This window comes from Pongo pygmaeus, chromosome 2, assembly GCF_028885625.2.
Source record: "Pongo pygmaeus isolate AG05252 chromosome 2, NHGRI_mPonPyg2-v2.0_pri, whole genome shotgun sequence".
NCBI classification, from domain to species: Eukaryota; Metazoa; Chordata; class Mammalia; order Primates; family Hominidae; genus Pongo; species Pongo pygmaeus.
This window is the reverse complement of record NC_085930.1, coordinates 99,121,468-99,139,079: the sequence shown is the minus strand read 5'-3', so window position 1 is coordinate 99,139,079 and position 17,612 is coordinate 99,121,468. Positions and strand designations below refer to the sequence as shown.

Here is a 17,612-nt window from a genome sequence, read left to right as displayed (position 1 = left end):
GTTTTTTAAGGAATATCTTTAGGCGTTTCAAGTAGGCAGGGGTTTAATAAAGGGAATTAAAGGCTTATTTGATAGTTAGAAAAACTGAGGGAGTGAGAGTCAGGGAAGCTGCTGTCTGAGTTGACAGATCTAGGAAGTGCTGCGGTTGCAGGAAGCCACCACCAACGATCTCCGTTGTCTGCAGCACGAGTGGGTAATTCGTGGGAGTGTGTCTGAATGACCAAAGATACCTGTCATCTGCAGATGCCCACATACATGCCCATCACTTCAGCTGGAGAATATTAATTTCTTCTCTTTCAGTTTGCAGACCTCTCAAGAATCTGACCTGGAGCCCTGCTCAGGGCAAGGGAGTCAAGAGCATGTGGTGGTAGGCCTCCAGCCCTACCATAGAAGGCACAGCTTAGATGGTGCTGAGAGTCAGCAGGCATTCTCCAACACACACCCTTAGTCACAAGATTGAATGGACTTCACTTTTAAAAACATTCTGTGCTTGTATTGCCTGGTCTTACTATGAGATTTTATCATACCTGCTAGCCCTTCTTTCGTTCAGTGTTCCTCCTGAGCTCAGCTCCTTCTCTGGTTGTTGCTGGACACCCCCTGGAGGCAGTACCAGGTAGTGAGTAAGGGCACCAAGCTATAGGTTGGTGAAAAAGAAATTACCTTTGCACCCACCTAATAATTCCATCACTCTGCCTTTTCCCTTATTCTCTGTATCCTGTTGGCCTCCAAGTCCTGTATATTCCTCTTCCTAAATAACTTTCAGATGTTTTGTCTTCAATCTTCTCGTTATTGTCTTGGATCACCTTTTGCTCATTTGAGAACATCTAGATAACATCAGTAATCAATAATATTTTGCTCTCCAGCCTCCTTTCTCACTAGCTCTCTGCCCCCGACACAGGCTCCCCTCCACATAACCTTCATACGCCAAGCCACTCATAATTGCCTGAACATGTCATGCCTTCTTTTGCCACTGTACTTGCAGTTCCCTCATCCTGGAAGGCCCTTCCTTTGTTTTCTGGGCTGGCTCTTGTCTTTCAGGTCTCAGTGTAGATGAGAAGACTTCTTGTACCATATGTGAGGAGCCTCCTTGTACCCCGTAAGCCTGGTCTAGTTGCTCCCTTGGTGGAATGTAGGATTCCTTGCTTCGCTCCTGTTAGAGCCTTTATTGTGTTGTGTTGCAGTTGCCTACTCGTTTCTTTCCCATCCTGGACTCTAATGTCCTTGAAGACAACAGCTGTGTCTTATAAACCTTATATTCCCAGACAAACACAGTACCTGGCACCCAGTAGGGTGAGTAATAGATATTTTTTAATTTGTCCAACTGTATTTTGAGCACTAGCCATATTCTCAGTGCTGCTTTGAGCACAAAGTGCTCAATCCTTTGTTAGGGGGTGGGGTGGGGGTGACATCCTTGAGGAGGAGTCATTAGAGCTGCAGAGTGACCAATGAGGGGAAGTCAAACATACAAGGATCTAGGACAAGAATATCCTTAGTCAGGAGAACAGCAGGATGACAGAGACAAGTTGGTAGTGGTCTGGGGCCAGAAAGACGGCTGGGGGTCAGGATCTGAGGGTACTGGGCCAGATCAAAGGACCTTACGGGTCATAGACATGATTAGTGGGAAGTCACTGGCGGGTTTCAAACAGGGAGTGCTGCCATCAGAATTGTTCTTAAAAGGCTTTTTCTGGCAACCATGTGGGATTGCTAGAAAAAGAATGGGATCCAGGGCACTGAGTGCCAACTGGACACTTGTTAGGATGCTGAGGGTTTCCAGAGAAGAGATGGCCATGGCTTTGCTAGGGATATAACAGGGGAGAGGGTGACAAAAGTAGTGAAACATGGGGTGTATTTTGGAGGGAGAGCTCACAGGAATTGCTCATGGATTAAGGTATTTGTGGAATAAATGGCATTAAAGCAAGTGGGCTCTCTGCCTCAGTCTCTGTTTCAGGTTTATCCTTTTTAATTTTTTTCAGCACTGCCACCAGATTACTTTTAAAGATGAATTAAAGTTCAGGTCTGATCACGTGGGTCTTATGGCCCATGAGACCTCCCGCTGCACACAGGCCACAGTACTCCTTAGCCTAGCTCAACACCCTTGCTTATCTGAGTCCCACTTGCCTGCCCTTTTGCATTCTTCCCCCTTCCCATTCCACACCTGCAGCTCTGCAGGCAGGAGAGACTAGGCAGAGGAGGCTCCCACCCTGGAGCCTTTGCTGCTCCTTCGCCGTCACCTCTCTCGGTCACCCGGCTGACTTCCACTCATCCTTTAACCCCAGCTTACTGTTGCATCATTTAGGAGCATTCCTGCCCTGGTACTCTATGCCCTTGGTTTTCGTAGTGCTATAATCTCTCTCCCCTTTGGTTTCCCTTTGGTGTAAAGTTAGGATGGTATCTGTGCTTTCTTTTTAGAGCAGTTGTGAGGATTTGATGGATTCAATGACTAAAGCACTTAGGACAGCTTGGCACATAGGCCAGGCAGTGTGAAGCTCAATAATTGCTATTATCATCTTGTGTGGCCCTCCTGTTCTAGCCCACACCACATTATCTAGTTATTTGCCTCCTCTCTCAACTGAACTGTGTGAGAGTGCCATTATCTTCATTGCATCAGCCCTTAGTGTAATTCTTCCCACATAATTAATCATCATCAGCAGCAGCAGCAAGATAACATTAGTGGACATTTACTCAATGCCAAGAACATTGGCTCAGAGAGGTACTATAAAGTTGCTGGAGGCAGGATTTGAATTCAGGTTGTCGGACCTCGGGGCTGTTCCCTGGACCAACATGATATATTCCTTCCCAAACTGAAGTTGCCTGGTAAACATTTGGATGGATAGTTGGAAGGAGAGAACAACAAGGGAATTGGAACAGATTTTTCTGTGCATCAAATTTATATAAAAATCCATCTTGAGAAGGTAGAGTCTGAATGGCCATGGAAATTGTTAGTGTTATTTCATTTTCAAGGAGAAAGAAAAATTTTCTTCGCTGGCCATAGTTGGGGCCTGGGGGCAAGGAGATGCCTGCCACACTCACCATCCTGTCCAGTGTCTCACAGGTGCCATCTGTCACAGGAGCTTGCTTTGGCAAACAGCTTAATTTCTGTGTTTGTGCCATTCTTAGGACATCAGTCAAACCCTTCCATAAAGGCCTTTGCCTCATTCCATTTTCAGCCTCACTGATCACAGATTTTACCTCTGGAACTGAAAGAGTGGTGGATTCTGAAAACCCGCCCTTAAGGAACAGATGCACAGCCTTGTGTTTTCGAACACAAGATTTGGAGTCCTTTTCTTGGCAGCAGAATTAACTTTCACATAACCTCCATGTAACTGTGAACTTGAGGAGTTGTTCCAAGTTCTCCCTATATGAGAGCCAACCGTGGGAGGCAGTGACTCTGGGAAGTTTCCTTGTTTCAATCAAGCTGTTTTATGCTGGAAAATCTTGTCTCTTCCTCTACCCTGTCTTAATAATATTTTACACTTGTGTGGAATCCGTTGGGAAATTTTTGTATGTATATTCTCACCAGATTCACATACTGAGGTACAGACTAAAGGTTTTATTATTTGTCTTCATCAGATTAGAAAACCAGGACTCAGAGAAGTTAAGACTTGCCCAGAGTCAGTGAGTAGGAAGACCTGGATTCAAACTCTTGTCTTTGATTTCTGAGACCTGTTCTGACTCTACTGTAACAAAATGTACCCCAAACTTCTTGAGGCCTACGACTCAGTTATCTATTTATTGGGGTTCAGTTCTTGGTGATGTTCTTGTTACCTAATAGGTTCTCAACAAGTACTTGCTAAATTAAACAGAAGTGACAGAAAATTGATACAACCAGGAATGGAAACTCTCTGCAGGACAGACTTCCTTACCAGTACCAACACCTTGTTATGTTGGCTGTGACTTATCCGGGGCAGATGTCCCCGTCTTCCTTGGCTAGTTGGGCAATACCTTCAATACTCTGCCATTGTGAGTTCTAGTCAACACCTTCTGAGTAAGCCCTGGAAAGGTATAATTAAGGGCTGGAACAGAATTTTATTCACCACAATCAGAGGCCTTGGTGATAGGAAGTTTCCTTTCATTTTGGAGAACAAATGTTCATCCTTCAGGTCAGCGGTCCCCAACCTTTTTGGCATCAGGGATCGGTTTCATGAAAGACAATTTTTGCATAGGGGGGTGAGGAATGGCTTTGGGATGAGGCTGTTCCACCTCGGATAATCAGGCATTAGATTCTCTTAAGGAGCGTGCAGTCTGGATCCCTTGCATGTGCAGTTCACAATAGGGTTCGTGCTCTATGAGAATCTCATGCTGATGAGCTGACAAGAGGCTGAGCTCAGGCAGTAATGCTCGCAGGCCCTCCACTCGCCTCCTGCTGTGCGGCCCAGTTCCTAACAGGCCACCAACCAGTACTGGTCCATGCTGGTGGTTGGGGACTCATGCCTCAGATGATGTAATGTCATAGTCCCCATTCATTGTGGACTATCCCCTTGGGAAGTTAAAGATAGTTCCATTGCCCACAAAGGAAATAGTGCAGTTACCTCAGAACTGAGGGGTCCTGTGGGGACTTTTTAAGTTTCATGGTTAAATAGCCTTGATTTTGATAATCAACTCTAAAACATTCCCAGGAGAGCTATATAAGCAGAAGAACATCATTTAAAATACTGGGTCATTTGGAAAAATTACCTGGGCTGAAATCAAAGGTTGTCTCTTCTTCCTACCTCTCCCTGAGCTGCCTTGGTCCTTGGGCAGCCCTTTGAACAAAGTTTGGCTGTTTCCGTCTTCAGCAGCTTTGCAAATGTTGCACTTTGGCAAATGCAGGCTTAGATGTAGAATGCGATGGCTTTGGTTTGGAAATTGGCCATTCACACTGATAACAGGTATTAATTTAATCAGCCTCAAATTGATAACAGGTATCTCTTGTGGAAACAAAGATAATTTGTTATTGATTGTGATCATGTCTTCTGATGTAAACTCTAGGCTTATTTTGTCTTGTAAAAGGCCAGTGTAGCCTTATATAATCTGAAGGAGACAGGAAAGGGGAGGAGTGAAGGAAGGGAAGAAAGCTCCCCACATACACGCACGATGTGTTTTCTCTATTGTTCTGTTACCTGCTTTCTCTAGCAACTTTATAGATTAGCTTTTATAATCCACTTTGAAATGTTTGCCATTTTTAAAGCAGAAGCAATTTTTGCAGCTTTCAGGCAGAAGGTCATTTTATACAAAATGTTCATTCGTGTGCAACAAAGCTTATTTCTTCTATGGGAACAAAGAAATAATGAAGGCTCCTTAAAAGCTGTGTTTCTCCAAAGAAATGATCATCTTGATAGTTGGTGATTTATATGTGTCATTTCTATTGGAATCGAAAAGTAAAAAACATTTGTATCAATAAGGATTACTGAATATTATTAAGGTTTCAGCTATGACTCTAACTGCAGTTGCAGTATTGCAGGGTGGCAGGGAAAGGTGTGTTGGCTTTCTTCTTGTCTAATTGTGTCCATTTCTGCAGGTTATTCATTTCGCCTTGGTTTATTACCTGATGGTCATCCAGTCATTGATGTGGCCTCTGTGTAGGTCACAGAGCACTAGCTGTTTCCAGAATATTTCTCTTAATTGCTGTTTCCAGAACATTTTCTTACCTCCAAAACTTTGTGTGAAATGTTCCTATTGGCTGGAACATTCTTTGAGCACTTCTCTTTCTCCTGCATCCTTCCTGTTCTCCTTCAGAGCTCAGCTTAAATGTCATGTCTTCTGGGAAGCTTCCTTGGCTTCCTGACAGCATTCTTTGTCACTTGTCCCTACTCATTGAAATAGCTATTTTCCTTGTGTGTCCCTCACCATTCTGTAAACCATCTTACGTTTTTTTCATGGATCACTGGTGGTACCTGTCCGACGCTTTGGGAAATATTCGTCTAATTGCGCTAGCTACAAAGCAGCCAAGATTAATCTATACTGTTATGGAGTGATAAACAACTCTAATCCAAGGACAGAGGGGAAGGAATCTCAACACCAGAAGTAATGAAAATGTAAATCTGAACAACTTACTTTATTTCTCCAATGTAACAGTTCTTAAATGGATGATTTCTGACCCTTGGTACAAAACAAGAGTTTGAAATAAGTCCGGGAAACAAATCAATCTCATTTTGCCTGGGTTCCTGGGAACATCTTTTGATGTGCTAAGTGCCCTTAATGAGGGTAGAGATCTTTCATTTTAATCTGTGATTGATTGAGTTTGAAATCTGTGACTGCAGAGAGGACCTAGATCTCCTCTGTCTTCACTTCTGTAGACTGTCAGCATGTCAAGTTCAAGCCCTGCTGTGTAACACGCTGCTAGGATCTCATTAGTCCCAGGTACACACTGATGGACAAATGGTGTAACTCAAACTCTTGCCCTTAAAACAAAAGCCAGCTGGGTGTGGTGGCTCATGCCTGTAATCCCAGCACTTTGGGAGGCCAAGGCATCCCAAAGTGACCATCCTGGCTAACACAGTGAAATCCCGTCTCTACTAAAAATACAAAAAATTAGCCAGGCATGGTAGCGGGCGCCTGTAGTCCCAGCCACTCGGGAGGCCGAGGCAGGAGAATGGTGTGAACCTGGGAGGCAGAGCTTGCAGTGAGCCGAGATTGCCTGGGCAATAGCGTGAGACTCCGTCTCAAAAACAAAAAACAAAAAACAAAAAAACAAAAGCCCCTGAATCTAGGATAACAGTTCAACCATGCCGCTCTGGGTATGGTTGTGATAGTAATTACTGCTATTTCTTGATTCCTCTGTTTGGTCATTTTTCTACACATTGAACCCTTGTTGATTCAAAGGAAGAGTCATGTGATCTCCAACTCTGGTATTAATGACAGTTCAATAACTAACTCCAAGTTAACCCTTCGTGTAGCCCAAATCCATGTTCATGATTATGGATTTGAGTTCCCCCCATTTGAGCTTAAACCTTATTTGAGAAAGAATTATGTATTCATTCCAGAAAAAAGGCAGTAAAAAGCCTGGTATGAGTATTAAATGTGTTGTTGCAAAACATTACATGAAAACCACAAAATATATTAAGTGCTTTGAAATCTTTATTAAATTCCAACACCCCATTTTAACAGCATTTTACAACCCAACGCTTTTTAGCTTTAACATAAGAAATAAAAATAACTTTTTACATTGCTATTCCATATGGTTTTTATATTTCTGTTTTGTTTTGAGGATTTTCATCCATAATTGTCCTTACTGCCCATTTTAGGGATTTTATTTGAAATTTTCTTTATTTGTACACAATTTGTTCATTGTGATGAAATCAGGAGTCTAGCAGTTAAGTTATGTTGGTAGTGTAGTAACATTTTCCATTACCTTCCCGCCTCTCACCGCACAATTCTTTCTCTCTTTTCTCCCCTTGTTAAGCCAAAATGGCCAGGAACAAAAACATAAAATACGTGAAGACAAAAAAATCATTTTCTTTTTCTGATCCAATTTTTACTTAGACGTGGTGTCCGGTTTTCCACTTCTGGCCCATGATGGAAAGTTTGACCTCTACCATGTCTTTAACGCTAGTCCTGATTTAAGTGTTGCAGGGAGGAAACGGGACACTGTGCATTCTGTAATGTTGTGCGGATATACATAGGGTCATTGTAACAAGAAATAAGATGTGATTTCAAATGAAATGCTTTAATATCCCCGCTATTCCCCTTGGCAGCTTCGCCTTCACCAAAGCTGTAAATACTATCCATGGTCTATGGCTTCTAGCATTGTCTATTTATAAAGATGGCTCTTGTTTGTATTTATTTCACTAAAAGGGATGAGTTATATAGAAATATAAAAAGCCAGTGAAATGTGCATCAACTCATGAATTACAACCTTTTAGCTTATAGGTGCTTTTTTCCAAGTCCAGGATGTATATTCCAGTATATTGTTATCATTTTTATTGAGTAAGGAAAAGCTTTGGCATTAAACAAGGGATAAAAGATTTGTGGACAAAACTGCTGTTTTCTCTTACCTCACAGCTCAGTTCCGAAGGCTGGAGTCTTCAAAGCCATTTTTGTTTCCAGTGTTCACGTTTAATTAAAAACTACGTTCACAATTCTATAATCCCATCTGTTGACCTAAAAAAGGAATTCATATAAAAGAAAATTAACATTATTATTAAAAGTACACTGCCTTTATAATAGGTATAATAGAGTAACAGTTTTCCCCAGGCTCAGTGGCAGTTTCTGATATAATAACTAAAATATTAGCAAATTTAATGGATTTTTCTTACCTGCAAATTTGTTTTAAAAATGTATTTCATTGGACTTAGATGATTATAATGACATTTGCTAAGGAAAGAGATGTCAATAATAGGCCGTTAGTTTCTATTGGCAAGCATCAGAATTTGAAGTTTTATGGTCTTGACTTTGTTAGATGATGAATCAGTGTATTTTAATTTTATTAACTGGAGAAACTTGGCCAGGTGCAGTGACTCACGCCTCTAATCCCAGCACTTTGGGAGGCCCAGGTGGGCAGATCACCTGAGGTCAAGAGTTCGAGACCAGCCTAGCCAACATGGTGAAACCCCATCTCTGCTAAAAAATACAAAAATTAGCCAGGAGTGATGGCGCATGCCTATAATCCCAGCTACTCAGGAGGCTGAGGCAGGAGAATAGCTTGAACCCAGGAGGCGGAGCTTGCAGTGAGCCGAGATCATGCCATTGCACTCCAGCCTGGGCGACAGAGCGAGACTCCGTCTCAAAAACAAAACAAAATAAAACACAGTAGAAACTTCTGTCCCCATGACTCAGCTTTTTTTATTTTTATTTTTTGAGATAGGGTCTTGTTCTGTTGCCCAGGCTGGAGTGCAGTAATATAATCTTGGCTCACTGCAGCCTCTGCCTCCCGGGCTCAAGTGATCCTCCCACCTGAGTTTCACCGCTAGCTGGGACTACAGGTGGATGCCACCACGCCTGGCTAATTTTTTGTATTTTTTATAGAGATGGGGATTTGCCATGTTGCCCAGGCTGATTTTGAAGTCCTGGGCTCATACGATCCGCCCCCCTTGGCCTCCCAAAGTGCTGGGATTACACCACACCCAGCCTGTTTTAGGTAAATCTATGGAAGATGGTTTTCTTCTTAAATAACATTTCTTTTAATTTGTTTACCTTTATAAGAGTACTTTCGGAGGAAAGATTACTGTCCTTTGGTCTTTCCACAAGACACATAGTTCTTGATGACCCCATTTTTCATGACTGTCGTACACAACAGCTGAGCCTGTTTTGGGAGGGCATCTCCTGAGTTCTCCCAGAAAATGTAGGCCTGTCTCCTATTGGCATCAGAGGGCAGGTTGGGACAACCCGGTGAGTGCTGCATGCAAGGCGTATCCATTCAAAGAGCTCTCTTCTGGGATACCTATTTGCTTCATAAGAAACAACCATTACATGTAGCTGCTGGTTGATTATCATTTCTTGAATCATGTTTCCTAAAGCTTTCTAGTGAGAATGATGGAAAAAGTATCTTCATGGATGGAGAAGGAAATATGTGGGGTAAATTAAGTTTAAAAAAAGACATGCAGTGCTTGCTTTGGCAGCACATATACTAAAATGAGAGCAATCCAGAGATTAGCAAGGATGACACGCAAATTCGCGAAGAGTTCCCTATTAGAAAAAAAAATAAAGGCATGAGGCAAATTTAACTTGAACACGAACATAAAAACTTGCTAGCAGGTCAAATTCTCATGTATTTACTTCACTCAGCACAGAATGCAGTGTTCTGGCTGCTCTTAGTAGTTAATACAATATTATCAAATGCTTTCCAGTGTTAACTTCTTGAATTGTTACCTACTTTGTATTGCAGTGTTTATGGTTGAAATCTACTTTATGTTTTGTTATATAGGAATATGTTACATAGTTTGCATCACTGTACAGTGTACATATACATACATATATGTACACATATATGTAAATAAAATATATATGAAATACATTTCATGGATACTGTTTCATGATGATTTCAACTTGCCTATTATTTTCATCCTGTTCTCTTTTTTGTTGGTCCTACATGACTTTATTACTATTTTTTCCTTTCCAATTCTTTACTTTTTTTCAGTATTATCTGTCTTGGTAATTGTGTAGTTTTACTTTATCTTTTGATCATTTAAACATTTTATCAACTTTTTTTTCTCTAGATTCTCAGTGTGTAGACACCATTAAAAATCCATTTTTTTTGTGTTGCAGTGAATAAATGCTCAAATGCATGACTTGTTTTGATAATATAAGTATTCAGACATGCATAATATTTAATACACGTTCTGTAAAGCTCAATATGTAACTGATTTCATGATACATGCATAGAAATTCTAAATCTGTTACAAAGATCAAGAGAATATGCTCTCAGAAACACATAGTTTTCTTTCTTTTTATATATCACTGCCTGTCACTCACCTGTCAGCATCCACAATGTTTTTGCAGATTGTACCACGTGATCCCAGAAGGCTTTCAAGCTTCATTGAGTAGGGTGATTCCAGGAAGACAGTGACCCAGTGAACGCTTGGGGCCCACCTACCTGATCTTTGTAGATTGTTCCTCTTCTTACTTTTCTGTTTCTCATCCCCTCCATCTTATGTCGTCTTTTCTGTAAAGAATTTTATGTCTTAAAGTGACAGTATTTTAGGTAGGAATACATAAGTTTTGTTTTTTGTTTTTGAGAGAGAGTCTCACTCTGTCGCCCAGGCTGGAATGCAGTGGTGTGATCTCGGCTCACTGCAGCCTCTGCCTCCTGGGTTCAAGCGATTCTCCTGCCTCAGCCTCCGGAATAGCTGAGACTACAGGCATGTGCCACCACGCCTGGCTAATTTTTGTGTTTTTTGTTGAGATGGGGTTTTTGCCAGGTTGACCAGGCTGGTCTCTAATTCCTTACCTCAAGTGATCTGCCTGCCTCTGCCTCCCAAAGTGCTAGGATTACTAGTGTGAACCCACCATGCCTGGCCTAGGTACATAGATTTTACAAAGTTAAATAAGAGTTGAGAAACCTTGGAGGTTTAATCAAGCATCAGGAGTGAGGTGAGGAATGGGATGAATGCTATTTTTAGCCAGTGGTTCTCAAACTTTAGTGGCATCAGAACTACCTGCAGGGCTTGTTAGACCTGATTGCTGGTCCTCACCTCCAGAACTTTTGATTCGGTGGGACTGGGATGGGCATTGCTACAATTTCCCAGGTGAAACTGATCCTGCCAATGTGGGTCCGCACTTTGAGAAGCACTGCTCTAGGGTCACCACTTTTTGTATTTTCAGGTGAGGAAACTGAGGCTCAGACAGGGGAAGGGTCCTGCTCAAGATTTCACACCTGTGGTGAGTTAGCATCCGGGCTAGAATGAGGACCAGGTCTCCTGGCTCTGGCCTCTGATGTTCTCTGGGGATTGTTCTTTGACCAGTGAAGGAAAAAACCCTTCCTGACCTTCTGGTCAACTGAAGATAGTCTGGGAAATCACATTTCCACCCTTTCCAAATTCCTGTCTGTGGGCAGCACTGTCTCTGGCTGGCCTGTCTCTTTCTTTGTATGTCCTGTGGCGAAAGTGGGCTTTGGTACTCTATACTGCTGCTTAAAGTTACCCGAATATATTTCAGCCTGTTTACTTCCATATCCAATTTAATAATTATTCATGGGACATTTGTCCATCAATTTGCGACCATTTAGAGATTAATATTAATGCCATCATTTTTCACACGTGGCCTATTAAACTCAGGCCTATATTATGTCAAGAAAAAGCAAGTTAAAGACAGCATAGGATACAAGAGTGACCACAGGAAAAACAGAAGTGGTCAAATTTTTGCTTGGATCTAAGATTTTGCTTTTAGTTTGATATAACTTCAGTGAAATATTATTTCACCAAATGAGAGTTTTCTGTAATATCCTCTAGCCTATATTTTCAAGGTGGGAAATATCTTATTGTAGGCAAGATCAAATTAAAGTAAAAATGATTTTGATTGTTGACTAATTGTCTAAATGAAGGCATTATGAAATGGGTTTCATAAGAATATTAATGTGTTGAATTTCGCTGGCTGAGAAGAATAACAAGAATTGTGTTGTTGTGGGTCCTGAGTATTCGTTTAATTTAAGTGATTGCTTTATTGGGTTGCAGATTGTCACAGTGGCATTGATGGATCATAAAATGCAAATAACTGTCACCTGATAATTACATATTAGAACTGGGTACAGAAAGAATTGACCTTGAATGATTGAGGGAATTAAAATAAGTACTCTTTTCCAAAATATTGGGGAAGAAAGCTAGCCCACTTAAAGTTGGACTCAATTCAAGGCAATAAATCTTGACTAAGAGCGTTCTATACCTAAGGAATGCACTATGCTAGGTGGGTTTTGGATCTGCATTGGGCCTCAAGGGCCAGTGTCTGAATTGTTATGTAAATGGATGTAGAACATGTGTGCATTTATAAATGTGTACATAACAATAAATATTTATTGGAAGAATTATTGATTGAATGATGGAGGCAGAAACCCAATGTTGACACTGATGTGATTATTTTCAGTTTCATGGGAGCAAAGGCATCAGATCACAATGTATGAACCATGATATAATCTGTCACTTTTGGTCAATGGAGAAATGGGGTTCAGGCCACAATTCTGATCCTTAATGCTGTCTTCTGGTTTTTTCTTTTTTTTTTTTTTTTTTTTTTTTTTTTAGCGTCTGGTGGAGGCTGCAGAAGAAGCACACCTGAAACATGAATTTGATGCAGACTTACAGGTAACTGATTATAGTTTGAGTTAAATTGTTTTGTGTGTTTCCTGCCAAAGGAGAAGTACCAGGTATACCAGGAATACTGATTTTTCAGTGATTGGGAGGGAGAGGCTTTTGAGAGGATGGTACTGAGTTGGAATAAATGTGTCTATCTTTGACAGGATTCTTAAGCAATCCGCAACCACTTTTTAATGATGACAGTTATAATGGGTGATGCCAAACACTCACATGTGTGTAATCAGATTTCAATAAACTATTCCCCAATTTAGGGGGAGTTAAATCGGTCAACTGACAATAATCACCAGATCTCTCAATGGTAAATTGATAAGATAGCAGAATATATCCAAATCCCACTTGGCTGGCTGCATTTTGGAATGCAAGTGACTGAAAGGCAATACTGTGATGGATCTGTCCTTGAATTGATTGTTAATAACATTTAAAAATTGAATCATTCACTGATTTGAGATTCAAACATCCATTTCATTAATTTCTTGCAGTAGATCTTGTACCTGATCATGACATGACTATGTCTGATTGAGAAGGATTTTGATGTCGATGGGTATAGAAAACATAGTAAAGGGCAACAAGTGAATTAAATAATACTTGGAGGTTCCAGCTGCGTGTGGTGGCTCATGCCTGTAATCCTAGCACTTTGGGAGACTGAGGCAGGTGCATTGCTTGAGGCCAGGAGTTTGAGACCAGCCTGGCCAACATGGTGAAACCTGTCTCTACTAAAAATACAAAAATTAGCTGGGCGTGATGGCGCACGCCTGTAATCCCAGCTACTTGGGAAACTGAGGCAGGAGAATTGCTTGAACCTGGGCAACAGACGTTGCAGTGAGCTGAGATTGAGCCATTGCGCTCCAGCCTGGGTGACAGAGTGAGAGTCTGTCTCAAATAACTAAATAAGTAAGTAAGTAAGTAAAACTTGGAGATTCCTTTGGGTCTCCCTGAAAGAACTTTTATCTAAATTGGCACTTCGAGTTTTGTGACCTTTCCTCACTGCTAGGAAAACAGAAGGAGCAAATCTTAAAGTTTGAGCTTTGCTAGACATATTTCTTTTAGTGGCATGTGGTCACAATTCGGAAATAGTGTTGACTTTCCTATATTCCCATTTATATGGGAAATAGAAAGGCAGACGTAAATCATTAAGCACAAAAAAAGATGGCAATACCAAAGCTGACCACCGGCTGCATGTCTCTCTGGAAGATGTGTCCTTGTCATCACCCTCATCTGTGTCTTTTGCTTTGTGGGTAAAACAATGCATATTCAAGTGGGGTGATCAAGGAAAGTTTAATTAAGGAAATATTTTCAAATGTGTACTTGGGGTTAAGTGAAACCAACATGCAGTGGTGTTCAGATAGACCAACAGGCAATGGTGGCATACCCCAGAGCTGGCCATACTTGTGACCTGAAGAGAGGAAAACTAGGGTTTCCAGAACTCAGGGAAGATGGCTACATGGAAAAAGGATTTGATAGAGGAGTATAGCCACCCATGGTGAGCTGGAAAGGGTGAAGTTTGGGATAATGATACCCCAGTACTCTCTTGCTTTCTTATTTCTTGCCAGTACTCACCGTTGGCTGAATCCAGCTGTTGGTATGGTTGATGCAGTTCAGTTCAGTCATTGAGTTGGGTGAGGAAGGTTGAAGAATGGTTCTGGAGGGGCAAACAGAAAAATATCAAGTCCATCATCAGCAGTCTTTTTAGGCATAATACTCAACATTTGAAACAAATAGAGCCAGAGGTATAGCTAAGCATAAGAGGGGAATGAGGAGAAGCTCTGGGGATGGTTGGAAACATTGGAAGAGGAGTCGGCAGCTGACCCAGCTCTTTGAGCGAAGCTGCTGAGAAGGGACAGAAGATAGTGGGAAGAACCTTGAATATAGCAAGAAGTACCTCACTTTCCTAAAGCCATACTCAGTTCTCACATGATTGCTCCACAAAGATCTAGGGGCCATTTACTGGCCACATTTGTCTTCATTGATCCTGATCGTCAGAGAGTTTGGACTTGTAGAGTGGGCCAGAAGGGATTTAATGGCAGCATCAGGAAGCACTTTGGCAGGTGTGAAGATTATAAGGACTTCTTGAGTGCAATGCCCAGGGAAACTGTGTCACTTTTCTCAGAAGTTCCTGAAGGCTTTTCAGGAATATTCTGATTTTAAGTGAAGAAACTCAACTCATATCAACTTAGCTTGTAACAATGAATAAGATAAGAATCCATGAGTCCACTTGATAATAAATAAACAGATAGATAGATTAAAAAATAGACAAATGGGCCAGGCTGAGTGGCTCACACCTGTAATCCCAGCACTTTGGGAGGCCAAGGCGGGCAGATCAGGAGTTTGAGACCAGCTTGGCCAACATGGTGAAACCCTGTCTCTACTAAAAATACAAAAATTAGCCGGGCATGGTGGCAGGCGCCTGTAATCCCAGCTACTCAGGAGGCTGAGACAGGAGAATCGCTTGAAGCTGGGAGGTGGATGTTGGAGTCAGCCGAGATCACACCAGTGCACTCCAGCCTGGGCAACAAAGAGTGAAACTCCATCTTAAAAAATAAAAAAAGACAAATGAGGGGGAATGTCTTAGAAGGCAACTAATGCATATAGAAAAAATGATTGAGTTAGAAAATTATGGTAATTAACTGAGGCAAGAACCTTCAGTGGATGCTAAAATTAGTTGGCAAAAGTTTGGTGAAGAACAGGACACTTATAGTCTCAAACTATTGGCCCACAAGTTACTCATCAATTACAAAGGGAAAAACAGCAATTTTATTGTGGAGAAACCTGATAGACACCACCTTAAACAAATAATCAAAGTTAATGTCACCAATAATGAGACAAAGTGACATCAAGTGCCTCCAGATGTGATGACTCAGAAAAATATAACACAGTTATGTAGAATTCTTGCCCAAAATGTATAGCCTGACTGTAATCATGATAAAACATCAGACAAATCTAGATTGAGGAACATTCTACAAAGTAACTGTCTGGACTCGTCTTCAAAAATGCCAAGATCAAGAAGGAGAAAGAAATGTTGAGGATTTGCTCCTAATTCAAAGAGATGAGGACACATGACTACTACGTGCAATGTGTGATCCTGAACTGGATCCTGAACTAGAAAACAAAGTTTTATTATGGACTGTGCATTAGAAAACAATGCTGTATTAATGTTGGATTGTTGGATTTTCATCCCTGTACTGTGATTATGTTAAGGAATGTCCTTATTCTTTGATTTTTTCTGGCTTCATTGGTTCAACAGGAAGGAGTGATTGTGCAGGAGAGAGTGAGAAACATTATTGGAAGTGATGACTGCTTTGTAAAATCTGTTACTTATGGCTCATGTGGTCAGTTTTACTGAGAGATAAGGGTTGGTGGGATGGGACATGGGAGGGGATGATGTGGTTGACTTTTGGGGATTACTTATCCTTCAGCAGATGAAAAATATGTTGTGGTTTTAGTTCAGCCAACATAGAGACATTCTTTTTTTGTCCATCTGAAGCTATTATTATTTTCCAAGAGTGTTCTGATTTCCTATTACCGAAGTTTTACAGTAAAATTCTGGTGTAGCACAAGTGATTCCCTCTGTCAAAGAGGGTGCTGTGATTGTGAATGCAGCATTGGCATCTCTCTTGAAAAAACGAGGCACCAAGAAAATAAGTCTCTAGTTTTTGTTCTCTTGGGAACAAGGAAAGGGAGCTAAAGTCTTCCTCCCCAGTCACCTGTTCTGGACATGTATAACAAAAGCATCAGAGGGTACCATTGTGGTCTGAACATAAGAGTAGATGTTGAAATACTCTGTCAATATGACAATGCCATTCACACTGATGCTTCGACCTCAGTGAACTCCTCTGTGGGTCAAAGTAAACCACATGCATTTTGGTGGAGACCTGTGAAAGACAGGCCTTTGATAAACTGGATGTGCATGGAAGAATTTGTCTTGGCTTAGATGAAGGTTTTGAAGCTACTGAAGCTTCTATGCTATTAAGTGCAAGTCTGTTAACAGCTTGGGTGTCAGCCCCATTGCTATTACTGAGGTAGCAGGTATGTGTACTGGCTCTGAATTTATTACTATGATGGTCCATTAGAGCTGATCAATTGTTAATCTGGGTTCTGCTGACCTCTCAGCAACCCCTGGCAGATAATTGTTTTTATCAAAAAAATTTCAGACTACCATCTGCTCACTGTGAAATAACGCCGAGAAGGAACCTACCCTATTAGCTCAGGAGGAGTACAGGGAGCTGGAAGTCTGTTTTCATACAGAAAAAAAAAACCAGTGATTTTGCAAAATTTCCTAACCTGCATAGTTTTAACTCATATATGTCTTAGCTTCCATCTTCCCAAAACAGAAAAGAGATGATGGATCTGCCCCTTCTCTCACTTTAGACTGGAGACATTGCATCATTGCAACATTCATGTGCTTCAAAGTGAAGAATTTGCTTTTCATTGGTAAAACAATCAAAAGTTACAAAAAGAAAGTTACAACTCCTTTATTATCACGATTTTATTTTCCATTTAAATTCCCCTTGCAGTCTTTTCAGAGGTTTAACTTTCCCCCCATGACCTTATGGCTTTGACATCTACAGCCCCCTCTGTAATGTCCTTACTATGGCATTAGATTGTTAGTTGTTAACAAAAACTGTATTGGGGCAAGAGGCAAAATGCAGCTCCTGAAGGATAGCATGTGTGAACAAACCAAAATGCAGAATCCTCCATAGAAAACAGATGTGCTTGGCCTTCATTGGCAGGGTGGCTTTCTTTCTTTCTTTTTTTTTTTTTTTTTTTTTTGAGACAGAGTCTTGATCTGTCACCCAGACTGGAGTGCAGTGGTGCGATCTCAGCTCACTACAACCTCTGCCTCCCAGCTTCAAGTGGTTCTCATGCCTCAGCCTCTCGAGTAGCGGGGAATACAGG

The 17,612-nt window shown here is 41.2% G+C and overlaps 1 protein-coding gene across 1 annotated transcript in view; it reads left to right on the top strand.

The window, feature by feature from the left end:
• Positions 1–17,612, top strand: part of CACNA2D3 (calcium voltage-gated channel auxiliary subunit alpha2delta 3) — a 924,385-nt gene that overhangs the window by 245,383 nt on the left and 661,390 nt on the right. The window contains exon 4 of the mRNA XM_054481187.2: positions 12,648–12,707. Within this exon, the coding sequence (XP_054337162.2) occupies positions 12,648–12,707 (60 nt within the window). The remainder of the gene's footprint in view (positions 1–12,647; positions 12,708–17,612) is intronic.